The 18,561-nt window shown below is 33.7% G+C and overlaps 1 protein-coding gene across 1 annotated transcript in view; it reads left to right on the top strand.

Annotated features, from left to right (window-relative positions):
- Positions 1 to 18,561, top strand: part of Usp39 (ubiquitin specific protease 39) — a 64,930-nt gene that overhangs the window by 35,038 nt on the left and 11,331 nt on the right. Inside the window, exons 6-8 of the mRNA XM_089099543.1 lie at positions 6,203 to 6,489; positions 11,300 to 11,428; positions 13,483 to 13,544. Of these exons, the coding sequence (XP_088955669.1) occupies positions 6,203 to 6,489; positions 11,300 to 11,428; positions 13,483 to 13,544 (478 nt within the window). The remainder of the gene's footprint in view (positions 1 to 6,202; positions 6,490 to 11,299; positions 11,429 to 13,482; positions 13,545 to 18,561) is intronic.

An 18,561-nucleotide genomic window follows, 5' to 3' on the forward strand; every position in this document is an offset into this window, starting at 1 on the left:
TAATCAAAATTTCATTGAATTCAAAGCACACAAAAGCAACTAAGCACAGCCCGTAATATCCGTTGATTAAACAAATTGAACTTTTCTTTATTTTGTCTATGGCTTCATCACGAACGTCAGTTGCCATATTGACTATCTTGTGTTGAATGGTATTGTCAGAGAGAGGTATACTTTTGAGCTTTTCGACCTCTTGCCTGCCAAACATAACCTCTGCTACATCTAAAGCCGCTGGTAAAATCAAGTTTTCGGCAATACTGCGCGATTTTCCTGCTTTAGCCACACGATAAGCTACTCGATAACTAGCGAGCATTTGGGTTGGTTATTTGTCATATAGCAATTTTTTGATGTCCAACAGCTTTTAATTTTTCGCTCAAAAAATTCCCTGGGTTTATTTTTTTCATTAGGATGTTTTGTGTTTAGGTGGCATACAAACTTCGATGGCTTCATGCTTTCTCTTGTCAGAATTGCAAGGCAAATTACGCTTTATGGTTAGTTCTCAATCACACTAAACCTGAATTTCAAATTATTTTCGTCATTAAGACGTTTTTCTTTATTCCACTACCTGCTAGACCTTGAGGGCTCTGGTTATGTAAATACGTATAATATATAAATACGTATAAAATAAACGATTTGCGCTCTTCAAACTCAACAGCAGACGACTCGACCGTGCGGGTCTCGCGCTCACAAATTACTGCTACTCCAACTCCAAGGCACCTTACACACAGTCCGTACATAACACCGTAATTTCACTTCCTAATCGTTTCCACTTATTGCGGTCTTCCTTCCTATTCCATTAGCTTAGCGGTCTGGCGCTCAACTACCGTGGTCACGGTCATCCGCTCTATTTATAGGCTAGCGCATTCTAGCGAGAATCATCTCGATGCATCTGAAAGGTCACGAAACTTGTGGGCTGTTCCCACGGACAGTGGAGAGGGTACTAGTTTCGAGTGTTACCAACAGGTGGCGCTAGGAGTCTTGCCCCTAACGATACAAACATGTTTGCATTTGTTTCTTAGTTATTAAATGGCCACGTATTTGATTTGAAATAATATGTTTTACAAGCTTAATTAAATATCTATATCTGAATGCTAATAATGCAAACGCCTAAAATTTCTGTATGGACACGACCAAAAAGAGTCAGGGGTCGCGAAATATTGTTTGATCCTAGAGGAATCGTGTCATGAAAAAGGTTGAAAAACATTATTCTAAGGTCTCTAAATCTTTGCACGTATTAGATCACTAAATCCCAAGGGAATTTGTATTCAAGTAGCAAAAACGTCAATAGCGAGTAAATAAAAATAATCCGTTTATGAATTAAGTTTCAATAAATGTCCGTAGGGAAATCATACAAGTTGAAACTTTATTAATAAGATAATATCTAAAATACTGTGTTTGCACAACGAAATCTCAGTCAAGACTGAGGCTAAACTTTAATAATTACCATTCCTGAATCAAATTTGACTGGCGATTCTTACTCATCTGACAGTTTTTTGTTCGAGTTTTAAATTTTAGGTCACTGTGCGTTAGAGTTCGTTCTTTACTAGACTGCTCTTAAGGAACCATGAAATCAAATTTTTGTGTAGGTTCCATATTTTGGCAAAGAACAGCCAATAAAGACGTGCAAACAAGATTTTTTCGGTACTGGTGCATTATGCGGACCCACTGCTATAAACTGTATCAAGAAAACCAGTCACGAAACCCGTCAAACGGGCTATTTGCAAGAGACCGCTAAAGATAAATGATTGCAATGGGGTGTTTCTCAATGAGTTACAATATTTAACCGATTGCTTTTTGGGGGTTAGGGGGGAAAAAGGTATGTTAGGTTAGGTTACATATTTAATATATGCTATGCTTTATCCCCCACCCCCCTAATGTGCAAATATATAGCCCAAATTTGTTTCTAAACTATTATATATTCATCCTATTCTATTTTATTTCATTAGCATCAACCAAACCTGACTTCTTCGCGGTGACCGTATAATGCACCAGTACCATTTTTTCATTAGAATAGCATAAAGCCAGAGGGTCATATCACAGAAAAAAAAAGAGTGGGTGAAGACATATCTTCAGCAATCCAAGAAAATACCCCAAAAAGCTGCCCAAAATAAACTAATGTTAATGATAGAAAATAGTTCACAATCAGAGTAAAAACTAAATCAGCTACTATTGGAATTTATTATAAAATATGTTGATGAGAGTTCATACATTTGATTGTTGTCATAACCACTTTAGACTATATGATAAAATATTTTACTTTAATATAGATTAGACTTTATAGACTTGTAGACTTTTATAGACATTATAGACTTTAGTATAGACTGTTTTAAGAACTACGGCAAGAAACGAAAACGGTAAACTGTAAGCTGGATGGTGATACAGGGATGTTAAAAATCGGCAAAGTTCATCCAGTTAGGAAATTTACAGAAAAAAGAAACGGTATTAGACTCTACGTCCTTACCGGCGGTGCCGATCACCGTTTCATGTCCTTCAGCCAGGAGTGAAATGAGGGGTGGGGTCAGCCATCCTTTGCTATCGCCCGCCCTTCCTGTTTACCTTCCCTAGATTTTCTCCAGGTACTTCTATAATGCTGGTTTGACTGATTGTGCTTACAGAGTCATGCCACTGAACTCCGTTTAGAACGTAACGGCTTAGAACTTAAAGTGAATCTCGTTTAATTTTTTTTTTTAAGTTCAAAGAAAGGACCATTTTTAAAGTTTTAAAAATCTTGAATTTTTTTAAAGTTCAAAAAAGAAAACTTTTTTTTTGTAATTAGTATAAATATCTAACTGTATTCCCAATTCATTGGCTAACCCGAAGTCTTAGGAATGAAAACTTGTTTCTCGTTGGTGGAAAGTTTTCAGCTGACCCATCATTGACTATTTTACATTCCTGGGTTACAATATGGCTCTGCGAAACCACTGTGACTCTGAATTTTGCACTGTCTTAGGCTTATTCTCTCACGCAAATGATTATCTATAATTAAAGTCAGGATCAAATACCGAAATATTTAGGCAATTAAGCTCTATATTTAACTATACTCTGTACCAGGGTTGTGCAATCTTTTATTTTAGTGGGCTGGATTGTCACTTAATATAATTCAAGGGGCCACAGAACCTATTAATTTCCAAGAAAATGGCTAAAATTGACTGAAATTTTCAGAAAAATTGGTGAAAATTTCAAGGGAAAATGACAAGGGGGCCACATAAAAATCTCAGAAGGGCCACAGGAGTGGCCCGCAGGACGTAGGTTGGGCATCTATGCTCTATAATCTAACTCTATAATTTTGGTTATAATATCTATACTTAAAATCTGGATAAAATACCGAAAAATTTAGGTAATGAAGGCCTGTTTCATTAATGAGGCCTGTTTCCGTAATGAAGGCCTGTTTCATTAATGAGGCCTGTTTCGGTAATGAAGGCCTGTTTCATTAATGAGGCCTGTTTCGGTAATGAAGGCCTGTTTCATTAAGGCCTGTTTCGGTAATGAAGGCCTGTTTCATTAATGAGGCCTGTTTCGGTAATGAAGGCCTGTTTCATTAATGAGGCCTGTTTCGGTAATGAAGGCCTGTTTCGGTAATTAAGGCCTGTAATGAAGGCCTAAAATTACCTTCCTTACCTAAAAAAGTATTATGGTCATTTGATGTAATTCACTTGGTATGTGGTCACTTCTTACAATTCAATGGGCTACAAAAGTTATTAAATTTCAAGAAAAACGAGCAAAAATGAGTAAAAATTTCAGAAAATTGGTAAAAATTTCAAGTGAAAATGACTAGCGGGCCGCACAAAAATTTCAGGACGGCCAAAGTGCGCCCCGCAGGCTGGGCATCCACGCTCTTCACCCTAACTCTATAATTTAGGTAATATTATCTATACTTAAAATGAAGATAAAATATTGAATAATTTAGGTAATGGAGGCCTGAAACACAAGTCGTATCCCGGAGGGGGGCGGTAGGGGGTTTGAAGCCCCTCCGTAATGTTTGTCTGACTCGTAAAAACGTGACAAAAACAAATATAAACAAATTTTTGATACGTTTTTAAATTTTTTAACTTTAACCCCCCCCCCCTCCCTCCCCTCCCGAATAAAATCCTGGATACGACCCTGCCTGAAACTCTTAAGTCACAGAAGTGGGCATTCAATATGTATCAAAATATAATGACAGGGAGTCAAAGTATTAGGACTGGGCACAAATATTTGTCTTTTATTTAACATCAGTTATGTTAGAATAGAAAGTAAAAGAAATATATCTCTAATTTCTATTAGTAAGCGAAATATTTGAATAGTGTCCAAGTATTTGTATATTTAGTGGGAAGTAGTTTACTTATATATTTGTAACTTTGAGGGAACATCCCGGGAGGGTGTAAAGAGGGAGGCTTTGACTAGATTGGGATGGGGGAGGAGTGTGCCTCGCTGTGTTGGCCTTGGGCGGCTTGGTGGTGCGGTGAGTTGTTAGTAGTAGTAGTAGTATTCTGTATCTTGCTTTTTATGTGCAGCCACGATTTAAGTTAAATTAATACATCACAGCTTTTCGATTAATGGTAAAGAGTAAACTTTAAGGTTAAAACAAACAGAAATTAGCTTATATATAGAAAACAGAAGAAAGCACATATACGGAAAATGATTTGTTACTTCCTCAGCTTCGTCGCATCGAAAGCTTTTGTGTGATAAAGGCTATAAAAAGCTAAAAGATAATTTGAATTCAGTTCCACTAATTCTAATCATTATTAGGGCTATTTTTTAAAAATTAATTTTGGTTTCAGGGTAGATTTTAGCGATCCCATAGTCAAAACTGTGTATTTGTATATAAATTTGATCTTCCCAGGTAGAGGAGGGGGGGGGGAGTTTGTGTTCAAATCTGCTTCCTAATTATAGAAATATTTATATTAGCTTATATAGTTAATTTTTTTTATAGAAGTGTTAAAGAGAGTTTTGGTGAAGAATTTTATTTCAATTTAAATTTACCGATTAAATATATATATATATATATATATATATATATATATATATATATATATATATATATATATATATATATATATATATATATATATATATATATATATATATATATATATATATATATATATATATATATATATATATATATATATATATATATATATATATATATATATATATATATATATAAATTAGAAATTTGCTTCAGGTACTAGCTAATTGTCTACCACTAACAATTTGTGGGATCTTAATTTTCCAAATATATTACAGATTTGCCCACTATGTGTTATTTTAGGTGCAATGATTTGGCGAATCTAATGGGAGATTTGTTTAGTGGTGGAAATGATGAGCTGCTACTGGGGTTCCTTAAATCAACGACTCCTAGATATATAGTGGCAATATTTTATTTTAAAGGGTTTATTTGGCTCAAAAATAGGAGTTATTATTTATTTGTATCGCTTATTTATTATGCTGATTTGTATTTGTTTTGTATACGACTTTAACAGCCTCGAGATACATACGTATACATTTGTCTAAAATGTAAGATGTCTAAGACGAGCAAAGTGAATACGAACAAGAAAAACGACACCGAAACAAAACCAGAAATTATGTGTAATAAACTAAATTGTCCCAAATAAGGGTACCCCCCCTTACTACTAGCAGTTTGTTAAATTTAGACAAATCTAGATTAAATTTATATTATTATTGTTAAAGATATTTATTTGTTTAGATTTTAATTAAATTTAAATAAAAGAAAACTAAATATTTAATGGATTCTTCACAAAATAAAATAAATTAAGGTAATTCGTTTATTTATATCTAAATGGGTGTATTGTGGAAGTCGGCAGATTATTTTGTCAAAACTAGTTTTTATTGATTTTTTTTTGGGTAAAAATGAACGCGAATATATTTTTTTCTTTTGGAAAAAGTGGTTTTTTTTTTCGGCCCAATGTGAGCTAAGAGTATAGAAAAAGATTTCATATTTGTTGTACATATTTTATTTCATTTAGCATTATTCATTTGCGTCCTTTGTACATAGTTGTTTATTTTCGAACTTTATAATTGTATACTGTAGTCCTAGATAGTACTGCTTATTTTTATTTCTTTTAAAGATGAACACGTGGGGTTTTTTATCTGATAAGCTTGCTATACTCTTTGCTATTTTGGACAATCTAGATGAAGCTAATACATATAAATCTTGGCTTCATCATTGCTACAAATTGTTTATTTTCTTCATTATTTTTAGGCAACCCTGTCAACTTTATGTCTTGGTTTTTGAATGCATTGCACATTTCCTTAAACGGGACAAAGAGACGAGATTCAAGCATCATCTACAAAACCTTCTTAGGTGGCATGAAAATTTATTCAAGAAAAATACCGCCCATTGACCTCAAAGATGAAGAAAAACGAAGCTTATTAGAAACTGAAGAATATCAAGAAAATGTTGAAGATTCGCCGTTTCTGTTTTTGTCGGCTGATCTTCCACCGGCACCCCTCTTTAAAGATGAAATGAAAGAGAACATCATTCCACAGGTGACTGCGTAGTCTTACAATCAAAACCATATTCAAAGACTCAAAACTTAAAAAGGGTAAAAATTCGCCTTTAAAATCGCATTGTTTCTATGCTTTAAAGAATAGTAAAACCAGGTACCCTTGAACCAATGGCGTATCCCGGGGGGGGGATAGGGGATTTGAAGGTCGGGTGATAGTTCACGATGAGTTAGAGTTCTAACATTTAGTCTAGTTTATTACATCAAATCTTGACTGCGATTATACAGGAATTTCAAATTGAGATGTTCCAACGCGTCACCATATGTTGAATAATTGCGTCCATGTTTAATCATTCAACTCCTAACTAGATCTGATTCCTCTAGAAGGACCATTGAATACAGTCAAGGAACGAACGAAGAAAATATAAAATTCCAAATTCGCATGCTGATCAATAACCAGCGGGCAGGTATCGATCTTCTGATTCACTGGCTTCGGCCGGGAGTCCAATATGTAGCTGAGGCAAATTATCCGACGCTTCCTGTGTTTTGATGTTCTAACGTGTGACACACACAAACACACACACACATACACAAACACACAAAGACAGGACAAGACAATAAAAAAAATAAAGAAAGACAATAAAGCCAAGAAAAGACAAGACATGACGGGACGTTAGTGTTTGTCTGTGTGTGTTTTTCTGTTTATGTGTGTGTATGTCTCTGTGTGTTTATCCTGTGTTTTTCCCCGAGATTTTTCTAGGTCCCATTTAGAGCTGGGTTGACTCTGGCTGAGCTTACCGAGTCATACTATTGATCCCCGTTCTAAACCAAATAACCTACGAGACCAGGGTTTCAGGTCTGAGCCGTCCACTTGAGCCGTCCACTTGATTAGGACCACTTGGTTACTACTGATGACGGTCACTGTATATGTGACCGAAATATCTGGTATTTTGTGAATTTCTATCACTGTTATCATTATCACTGTCTATTAAAGGATTTTATCCCTATTTGAACTTTTATTTATAACCACTTGGCTAGACGGCTCAGTATTCAAAGAGGAAAATGTAAATCTTTATTAGCGAAATATATAGATTAGAAAGAAGCAATCGCAAATATTGCTTAAGTAATGTATAAAACAAGGCGTTTTTGAAAACAAAAAGAAAAAATAAAATAAAAAAAATAAAGAAAGAGAATAGATAAAGAGATAAATAAAGAAAGAGAGATAGAGAGAGACAGGGAGAAAAAGAAAGAGAAGAGGAGAGAAAAAACAGAGATAGGGAGAAAGAGAAATAGAGAAAAAGAAAGAGGGAAAAAAGAAAGATAGGGATAGAGATAGAGAGAAGGAGAGGTGGAGAGAAAGAAAAAGAGCGAGAGAGCTAAAAAAAAATCCTCCACAGCCATTGCTGGCGTACAGGGCGTCACATGGACGCTTGAGCTGCTGGGCTTTTTTATTGAGTTAAGTTGCAAGCCTATCGCCTAAGGCGTATTTGTAGTTAATGCAAAAAGAAAAACGAAGGGGAACAAAAGCAAGAAGGTCGTGGGATGAGGAAGTGGAAGAAGAAATAAGAAGAAGGGGAACTAAAATGGAAAAATTGCAAAATAAAAACAAATGGAATCTGCATTAGGTAGTCTTGAAATGATTCAGGTAGTAACGAACTATGGAATTGTTTGCGTTATACTATGCTACTTGTGTCACGTTCAGTTCTTTCATATTCAATTACTTTCTGAATGCAAAAGAACAGCTCAAATAGTATACTTTTTTGCTATAAAACATGTCAGCGTAATTAATTATCCAGGTTGGGTTTTTGAAGAGGGTTGAATTTAGGGTAATCAAATTTAGGTTTAATTTAATTGTAATTAGGTTCTATTTAATAACAGTGTATTTAGTTATTTACTATTTTAGTTATATTAGTGTATTTAAATTACAGTGTATTTAGTTGTAATCAAGTTGTGGTTGTAACCAGGTAGAATTTAGGGTAATAAAAAAAAAAAAAAAAAAATATTGAAATAATTGGAGCGCATAAATTTTGCAGTATTTTTGTCATCGTGGGGATTGTGAAAGAAGTAAAAGTGTCTTTGGGGGCATTCCATTCCTCCCCCTTCATCCGTGTATGGGTATTATAACCTATGCAAACCGGCTGTCGACTTATACTTACAGTCTGTGGAATTGGAGAATGTAGAAAAGCGTCATAACTTAAGGGTTCATAGGGATGTAAAAAGTCGGGGAATTAAAACCAGGGTGAGAGTCATATAACTATCGATTCATGCTTAATGTTATAAAAAGAATGTCGAGAAAATTGTTTCACAAATAATTTAAAAATTAATTGATTATAGTTAAGGCTAAAAATATTGTACTTATAGCTTTTCATGGTTGTTTCATATGTGATCAGTAATGAAGTTACAATATTCTAATTATAGTAATAAAAATATAATAAAAAGTAATAAGATTATAGACTTGTTATAATAATATAGTAATAAAATGATATATAAGTAAATATATAAGTAAAAAATATAGCAATAAAATTATTTAAGTGATAAAAATTATATAATTACAGTAATTATAATAGTAATTTATTTGTAAATCGCTAATAAATATAGAGAAAAGCGGAGTACAAAGAAAAAAAAGAAAGAAAAAAACCACTAAACCACACAAATACAAAAACTCTACAATTGAACGAAAAGACGGATGAGCGGATAATAAATTTCTTAAATGTGCTGCAGCATATTATTGCAATCCTGAGCTGTACGCAATTTGAAATATTTTAGAAGTCTGCCATGGAAAAGTTTTTCCATAGGAATAAATTGTCAGTTTGATGACAAGGTTATTTCAACATGTTCTTATATATACTCCTAAAATGTTTTAAAGTAAATTCTGCTTTAGAAATGAACAATGGCTACAGGTCAAGGTTACTTAAGGCTAATAATTACAGACAACAAGCCTGTTCGATTTAGTCCGACGTCCATAGACATGATAGCCATAATAATAATTCACATTCTTTATATTAGGTTCCATATATTTGTATTGAAATTGGTTTCGGTATCATATTTGCATTCTTCCAGGAGCATGATTATCCCCCCCCCCCAAAAAAAAATCCTGATGAAGAGACTTTTGCTTGGAATTTTTTTCTATTTTTTTGTGGGTTGTTTGGCTGTCCTTTGTGGGTTGTCTAATTTTTATCTATTTCCTTTGTGGGTTGTTTGGCTGTCCTTTTTGGGTTGTCTGATTTTTGTCTATTTCCTTTGTGGGTTGTTTGGCTGTCCTTTGTGGGTTGTATAATTTTTATCTATTTCCTTTGTGGGTTGTTTGGCTGTCCTTTTTGGGTTGTCTGATTTTTGTCTATTTCCTGTGTGGGGTGTTTGGCTGTCCTTTGTGGGTTGTCTAATTTTTTGTCTATTTCCTTTGTGGGTTGTTTGGCTGTCCTTTTTGGGTTGTCTGATTTTTTGTCTATTTCCTTTGTGGGTTGTTTGGCTGTCCTTTGTGGGTTGTCTAATTTTTGTCTATTTCATTTGTGGGTTGTTTGGCTGTCCTTTGTGGGTTGTCTAATTTTTGTCTATTTCCTTTGTGGGTTGTTTGGCAAATTACGAAGCTTTTCTACCATTCTACTATTTTCTGCTCAATCTGTCTACTAATTAAGCTTTTCTACTATTTCCAATTTTCTACCGCTACTATATACTTTCTGCTTTTTCTACTATTTTCTATTACTGTTTAAGGCTTTCTACTGTTTCTACATTTCTACTAGTATTATTTCATTTTTATTTTTTTATACTATTTTCTACTTGTGTCTGCTATTTTAGTTTTTCTACTATACAAATCCTGCTAGTTGTCGGTTTCATAGTTCATTGCTCTCTATGTCAGTTCCTTTTTTGTTTCTCAAATTTGATTTTGATTTTGTCCAAACAGAAAATATAGCTGGAAGTCAGCATCATAAAACTTTGTGATGCCCTAGCGAAGATCTAATAAATATTGTAGAAAGAAAGACATTGTATGTATTTTTGGAAGAAATCCATTACTCTGAATGGAATCCCTCGCAAAAAGTTCTTTTTGCTTCTTTGACCAATAAAATTCTAAATTAGTAAAAGATGGAACTTTGTTGAATATAGTTTTATAGTATTTTATAACTATGTTCTATGCAATACTTTAAAACTAGTCAAGGGGTCCTAAAACAGACATAAATGTGAAAAAAACATAGTGTAGACTCTTTTGTGAGGACCAGAGAAAATATTTTCCTCCCACCCCCAAAGAAAAAAACTTTTCTGGAAGTTCAATTATTATTCTCGATGCATACCACAAAACAAAGTATACCACACTACCTATAAGATTAATCATTTTTCAATGAGGCTGCCTTGCAGACATAAAAAAAAACAAAAAAAAAACGCACACTCTTTGTGAGCATCCGAAAACAAATTGACTGACCAACTGAAAACCGAAAAACCAACTGACTGAGCAACTGAAAACCAAACACCAACTGAAAACCGATAATGGATGCTTACACATAATATAAAGTAAGATAGGTGAACTTTTAAAACTACAAGAAAACTATGAAAATCTTAGGGGCATGGTCCAAAGATCCTTCTCCTTTTCTGCCTAACTGAGATCAATAAATAAGGAGATAAGGAGGTAATAAGGAGGTAGCTGTTATCACTCATTCTGATTGAATTTAACTTCCTCCTCATTTGAAGCCAAAAAAGTAATCTTCCATGTATTTCCATGTATATATATAGAAAATTAACAAAAAGTTTTGCGTCTTGGAAGGACCTAATTCGAGGCTGGGTTAAAAATGAATACTTAACTAGGCTCACCATTGAGAATTAGTGCCTGTTTATATTCTCAATTAGTTGTTGATCCTTTTCAGGTTTCATTATATGCCCTTCTGTCAAAATTCAACGGAGTTAATGAAAAGGAATACAAGACTTACAAAGAAAATATTATGAAACGATTTGAAATTACAAGACTCCCTCCTTACTTAATACTTGTAATGCAGGTAGGTTCGATTTCACATCCATTAATAGTAGTATTTAGAGATCCAACAACCGGACAGTTGGGCAAATGGCCAACTAATTAGTTAAATTTAACACCGTTTTTTAGCTGTCAAATTCAAACATTTTACAACCTGCTGGTTCCAAAAGACAACTGCGCAATCTAAGGGAACCTACATTTTCTTAGGCTATTTGGTGCAATATTTTTTTTTACTTTTTCAGATGTTTTATCTATTTTTAATTGGCGCCCGCTACTATCAAAAGCTGTATAATTTCAAACGGAAACCTTTTTCATCGGAATTGAAAATCTGGTTTTACTAATTTTCCTATTTCTAAACGATTTCCTACTAAAATATTGCTTCCAGTAAATATGATTTTTTCGTGTTTTCGTGCTGAGAGACACAGCAACTAAAAAAAAAAGAAAAAAAAAACAAGAACCGCATAGCTGCATATGGAGATCCTAAAATCAAATGGAGATCTAAAAATCTAAAATGGAAAGCTAAAAATCAAATTTAATAGTTTAAGGAAAGCCAATCTGACTAAGTTCACTTTTGATATTTCTTATTTTCTACCGTTAGTTTTAACCGATTTTTTTTTGTTTTTTCGTGCTGGTCGCTCTCTCTCTTTCTCCCTCTTTCTTTGTGTATCTCTCTTTATATCTCGGTTTTGTCTCTCTCCCCTCTCTTTATTTTTTTCTCTTTTCCTTTATTTTTTCTTGATCCATCTATATCCCTCCCCTTTCGCTCTCTCTATCTCTTCTTCTCTCTGCCTCTTTAATTTTTGCCGCTCCTTTTTTCACTCCCTTTCTAGTTTTTCTACCCTCTCTTTCCCTTTTCCCCTCCATCCCACTATTTTTTTTTCTCGCTTTCCTTTTTTTCTTCGTTTCTATCTCTCCCTTTCTTCCTCCATTAGCTATCGCTCACTCTGTTTGTCAGTTGGCATCTGAAAGGCTCAATAAAAGATAAGGCAAGTGTATGATTCGTTCCCATACTGCTCTTATTGAGCCTAGTTTTAAATTCATTTGGTTGTATTTTATTCTCTAAGACAATATATTATCTGAATTAGCTTTCTCTACGTGAAACATATGTGAATTTCCTTTTTCATTGTTGCGTGGTCTCAAACGTCAAAATTTTAAATGAAAAACCCTGATAAAAATCAAAGCTTGTATGAGATATAGACTGTTCTTGATTTTTTTTTATCTCTATTTCTACTTTCTTTCTTTAGCCGCTATTTCAGTTTTAACAGCTCCATGGCGATCGGTGCTGACCTCTGTCTTTTCATAATTTTTTTTCTTCATTCTTTACTTAATTTTATTTATTCACTTATTTTCTTTTAATTCAATATTGTATCTTCTCTAAGCGAAGCCGTACCCAGGTTTTTTTCGGAGTGGGTTTTACTCAAAGATTCTTTTTCGGGGGGGGGGGGTCTACACAAAAAACATAAAAAAACGCATACAAACTTTGTTTATATCCATTCTGTTACGTTTTTACGAGTCAAAAAAACATTTCGGGAGGGGATCAAACCCCCCTAACCCCCCCACCCTCCTCCCATCTGGGTACGGCCTTGTTTCTAAGTGGGAAGTACCTGGCTTGTCTTTTATTACTGCAACCATCTTGAGCTTAAATCAAACCAAAGTCCTTGTTTCGCAAATTAAAGTATTTAGCATATGTTACGCTAATGTAAACATGTGCTACGGAAAGCGTTCAGTGGATCAAAGCATGTATTTAGCATTTGTTTAGCTACACAAAATAAGTGTTCAAGTGTTTAGAAAGTGTTCAAGTGTTTAGAATGTGTTTAGCATATCTTAAGAATGGGCTTAATAAACCAAAGCATTGATTTAACATATGTTTAGCTATCAAAACGTTTGTTTAGAGAATGTGTTTTGCAAATCAATGAATATTATTCAGCTAGTCTAAACATATTTTTAGCGCATGTTTTGAAAATGTGCTTAGGAAATCAAAGCGTCCCCTAGAAAGTGTGTCTAGCATGCATTTAGAAAATCAGTGAGTATGTTTAATGTTATAATTCGTCTTATTATACTCCTATTTCTTTCTTTCAGAGATTCACAAAGAACACCTTCTTCATAGAAAAGAATCCTACCATTGTCAATTTTCCCATTAAGTAAGTATATATCGCAGGCAGAAAGGCAAAATGCCGAGGGCCGACCCCTCACAGAAACCCCATAATTTGTTCTATTCTTCTTCTATTTTTCTTAAAATTCGGCTGTTTTTTCTTAAAATTCGGCTGTGAAATGCCTCTGCCTCGAAATGGATTCTTGCATGAGTAGAATTTTAAAAATGACGTCCACATAAGTAGTTTTCAAATTCTAATCCTTTGGACAGTTTTTTTATGCTGTAATAAAATTGAAAAAAAAAAAACAAAAACGAAAATGCTTCGTATCAACTGAAGTTAGCCCTCACTCCTGTTGTGAAATGCACAAAACACAATATGCCGCGAATAAAAAAAAACAAAAAAAAAACCAGCAAAGTTTTATAAAACGAAAACAGATTTTCTAGAGACGTTTTTGATACTTCCAACCCATTCAGAGAAGTATTTGGGTTGTTCAGAAGTCCATTTGACTAAGTTAATAAAGCGAACAATAGGAAACAAAATTATTTATGGCCTGGATTTTAGTAAACTAATTAAATAAAAAAAACAAGTGTTTTTAACTGAAAGTAAGGAACGACGTTAAAACTTAAAACGAACAGAATTTATTCCGTATATGAAAGGGGCTATCCCCTCCTCAACGCCTCGCTCTTTACGCTAAAGTTTTTTATTGTTTTAAAAAATAGAGTTGTGAGAAACAGCCTAACTTTAGCGTAAAGAGCGAGGCGTTGAGGAGGGGACAGCCCCTTTCATATACGGAATAATTTCTGTTCGTTTTAAGTTTTAAAGTCGTTCCTTACTTTCAGTTAAAAAAACTTGTTTTTTTTTATTTAATTTTTGAACGTTTTTGAATTGATGCAGGTTTTGATTTTGGCTCACCGTACATGAATAATTAAAAAAAAATTGCATATTAGTTTTACTATTATTTGGTTCAATTGCTTTCTCGAAACTTGCTTAATTTTATTTACGAACATTTTTATTATTAATAAATATACGTAAATTACGAATTAACTTACGTAACGAACTTCAATACTATTCATATATTTTTAATAAGTCAATACTTTGCTCTTTAAGCGAAATTTCGAATTTTGTTCCAATTCTTAAAAAATTACCGCTTAATCACAAAGGCCGTTAATTAGAATAAATAGCTCTTATGAAAGTACTAAAAAATATTTGGCTTAAAGAGTGAGGTATTGACTAGGGAGTGAACCCAATCATATACGGAATGTTTTCTGTTCGTTTTAAGTTTTGATGTTGCTGCTTACTATCAGTGGAAAAACTTGTTTTTTTTTACTTAATTTCTGATTTTTTTTTTAAAATAATGCTGGGAAATCCGGCGTCCCCTTCATAGCAATGTCCCTTCCCCCATGAAAACTTCCTTCATGGAAAAATCCTCCCACATAACCCCTGACCCCCCCCCCCCACCACCAGAAAAAATCTCCCCTGAAAATGTCTGTATACTTCCCAATAACCAATACTATATGTTAGCATTGGGTAAGGTTCATAACTTTCAGCCCTCCCCCCCGAGGACTTTGGGGGATTAAGTCATCCTAAAAGACATAGTTATCATATTTTCGACCATGCTGAACAAAATGACTCAAAATTTTGATCGGGCGACTTTGGGAAAAAAATGAGCGTTGGAGGGGGCCTAGTTGCCATCCATTTTTTTTGTCACTTTAAAAGGGCACTAGAACTTTTAATTTCCGTACCAATGAGCCCTCCCACGATATTCTAGGACCACTGGGTCGATGCGATCACCCCTGAAAAAAAAAAACAAAACAAAACAAAAAAACAAATAAACACGCATCTGTGATCTTTCTACTGGCAAAAAATGGAAAATTCCACATTTTTGTAGATAAAAGTTTGAAACCTCTACAGCAGGGTTCTCTGTTACGCTGAATATGATGGTGTGATTTTCAGTAAGGTTCTATAATTTTTAGGGGGTGCTTCCCCCTTTTTTGAAAGCAAATTTTCTCAGGCGCGTAAGTTTTGATGGGTAGGGCTAAACTTGATAAAACTTATATATATTTGAAGTCAGCATTAAAATCTGATTCTTTTGATGTATCTATTGGTATCAAATTCCGTGTTTTAGAGTTTCGGTTACTATTGAGCCGGGTCACTCCTTACTTGTTTGGTATGTTTGGTATATATAAGTTTGGAGGATATTCTCAACGGGTGGTAGATTTTATTGTAGTAGATATAACATTTAGGACTAGAAAATGTCTTGAACTATTGCCTGAGATATATATCATCTGTTATCTTATCAGGAGAGTGACCAAAAAGTCAAAAGATTCACTTGAGATTCGGCAGACAGGTTAAAGTGAGTCACCCAGTTCGCTTAGTCATCCGTTTTTCATAAACGGGTGGTTTGTGTAATATGTTTCTAGACGATTTTTTAATTAAATTTGTCCATTGCGAATCAGAGGAAAGAGTAACAGAAACTGTTAAGGGAAGAAACTCATGCGAATCTCTGAGACAAAGAAAGCACTGCCATCTAGCACTATCCAGCAAAATCGTACGATTGATTATGAAAATCTAAATAAAATATTAATAGTACTTTTTTCCTTTTACATTTCCTTTACGATAAGAGATTCCTATTTTCTTGTTGTTTCAACTGGAATCCAATTCACACTTGGTCAAGTTCTTTCTGTGTTAAGTTTTGAGTTCCAATAGAATCCAACCCTCAGATCTCTTTTTATAAAGAGAAAGGGAAGAGAAATTCGACAATGAAATAGCCGCTTGTGCCAAAAGGACATATTCGTTATACTTGATTTTTGAAAAAAATTAGTAATTGTCTGAGTACTAACTCAATTCTACATATTTATAGTAAATAATTAAAAATCGGTTGAATAACAAATCTATTTGCTTATTTTTTAGAAAATATCATTGTATCAAATAAACCTAGACCATTAATTACAATTTTTTGCATATTTGCAATTTTCCAGTTCCGCTGGATAACGCTAAACTTTCACTGGTGCTAGCAGTTTTTGCTTGAATTAGTCACCTAATTTAGCAAGTAACCCAAAGTTTCTTATATCACAAAAATCAGACCGAGGCTGATCACATTTTAGTTGTTCACAGGACTTAAATTTTTATAGGAGCTTGAAGGCGGCTAGTACCTCGGCCGGAAATTTCTATGCTATAAAATTTCCTAGACAAAGTCGGCCTGTTTGTGTCTACGTGCCCGGATCTGCGTAGATTCTTGTGGCAGGTTTTTTGTGCTCTAAAGTGGGATAGGCTTCTAAAAAATATATCTCCCGTGTCCTTTTGCCCCACGGTTCTTACACCACAAGTTTCATTGCTGGACACATTCAAATTATATGTTACAAATTTCATTTGATATTTTTGGTATCATAAAAGGTTCGATATCATTCATTTTTTGGCATATCCCTGTGACTGCGAAAAATTATGATTGAGTCTAGGATTTGAAAGTTAAAATCTCAAAAATGTAAAAAGTGAACCTTTTAAGATTGGCGTCTGAAAGGCTTAAATAGTAGCACTTTATTTGTGTCCTCTTAACTTAATTATCTTGACTCTCAAAATCTGACCTTTCTTAGCCATATTATAAGGCTTGAACTGTGAAATGTTTTGAAGGTCTTTTTTTCTGTTTTAGGCAGTTTGGGGAAAAGAAACTACAGTGTAATATTTGAATGAAAAAATATAAGTTACTCACTCCTTTTTTGTACCAATCGTCTGTTATGATCCTGAGCTAGAGATGTTGTGTATGTTATTAATAGTCATTATAATGACAGCCCAGATGCGTCAATTTATATAGATATTTGGGAGGGATTCGAGTTCAAGGTTTTTTTTTCTCTTTTTTTAATGGGTTCGTTTTTTTTTAATGGGTCTAGAGCAGGGGTATTTTCCTTTTTTCGATTTTAAATGAAAATACCAAAAAAGGTATTTTTTAAAATATAGAAAAGGTAATTGCCCCCCCCCCCCCGCCCTTGGTACCGTGTATCCGAAAATATGTTTAACTTAAAAGGGTATTTGGAAGCATTTGGGTAGTATCAGATGCCCCTCTGAAACTACGCGAGAATCACAGATGACTTTTTCTTGTTTTGTTCCAAGTGTCGATTACTTAGTGATTACTAGTGTCGATTTTTCTATGTCAAAAACAAAGAAATGAATATAAAGACGACAAATGGTTCTATGGCCAGTAAATGAAACCGAAGAGAACCAACAAAAATCCAACGAATGTTTTGCCTGTATATGACAAAGCGTCTTCAGCATAAAACAAAAACGAAAAAAAAAGAAACTAGAAACTAAAACTAAAAAATATAAATAGACTAGCATAAAGTTATTTACATTTACAATTTGCAGCTACCTACATCAAACCACGAAAGTGACTCAATAGGTAGCTGTAAATTGTAAATGTGAGTAATTGTATATTATATATTTTATGTTTGTGTATTTTAGTTCTATATATATTTTTTTAGTTTCTAGTTGCTTTTTTTTTCTTTTTTGTTTTACGCTGAAGGCACCTTGTTATATACAGGCGAAATATTCGTTGGATTTTTGTTGGTTCTCTTCGCTTTCATTTACTGGCCATAGAACCATTTGTCGTCTTTATATTCAATTTTTATTTTATATTCTTTTATATTCTATTTTATTTTATATTCTTTCAGTAAATGAAAGCGAAGAGAACCAGCAAAAATCCAAAGAATATTTCGCCTGTATATAGCAAAGCGTCTTCAGCGTAAAACAAAAACGAAAAAAAAGAAACTAGAAACTAAAACTAAAACATATAAATATAACTAAAATAGACTAGCATAAAGTTATTTACATTTACAATTTGCAGCTACCTTCATCAAACCACGAAAGTGACTCAATAGGTAGCTGCAAATTGTAAATGTGAGTAATTGTATATTATATACTTTATGTTAGTCTACATGTAGTTTGACAACTACATATTCCTATATACTCCTCCTGATGTCACGAACTATGATATAAATAATATGTAATATAATACTATAATATAATGCTAGTGTTCCTGTTTTCCTCAGTCTGATATGCTGAATGATTCTCGCAG

Source organism: Artemia sp. Qi Xiang Cuo, chromosome 13 (assembly GCF_049724085.1).
Source record: "Artemia sp. Qi Xiang Cuo chromosome 13, ASM4972408v1, whole genome shotgun sequence".
Classification (NCBI taxonomy): Eukaryota; Metazoa; Arthropoda; class Branchiopoda; order Anostraca; family Artemiidae; genus Artemia; species Artemia sp. Qi Xiang Cuo.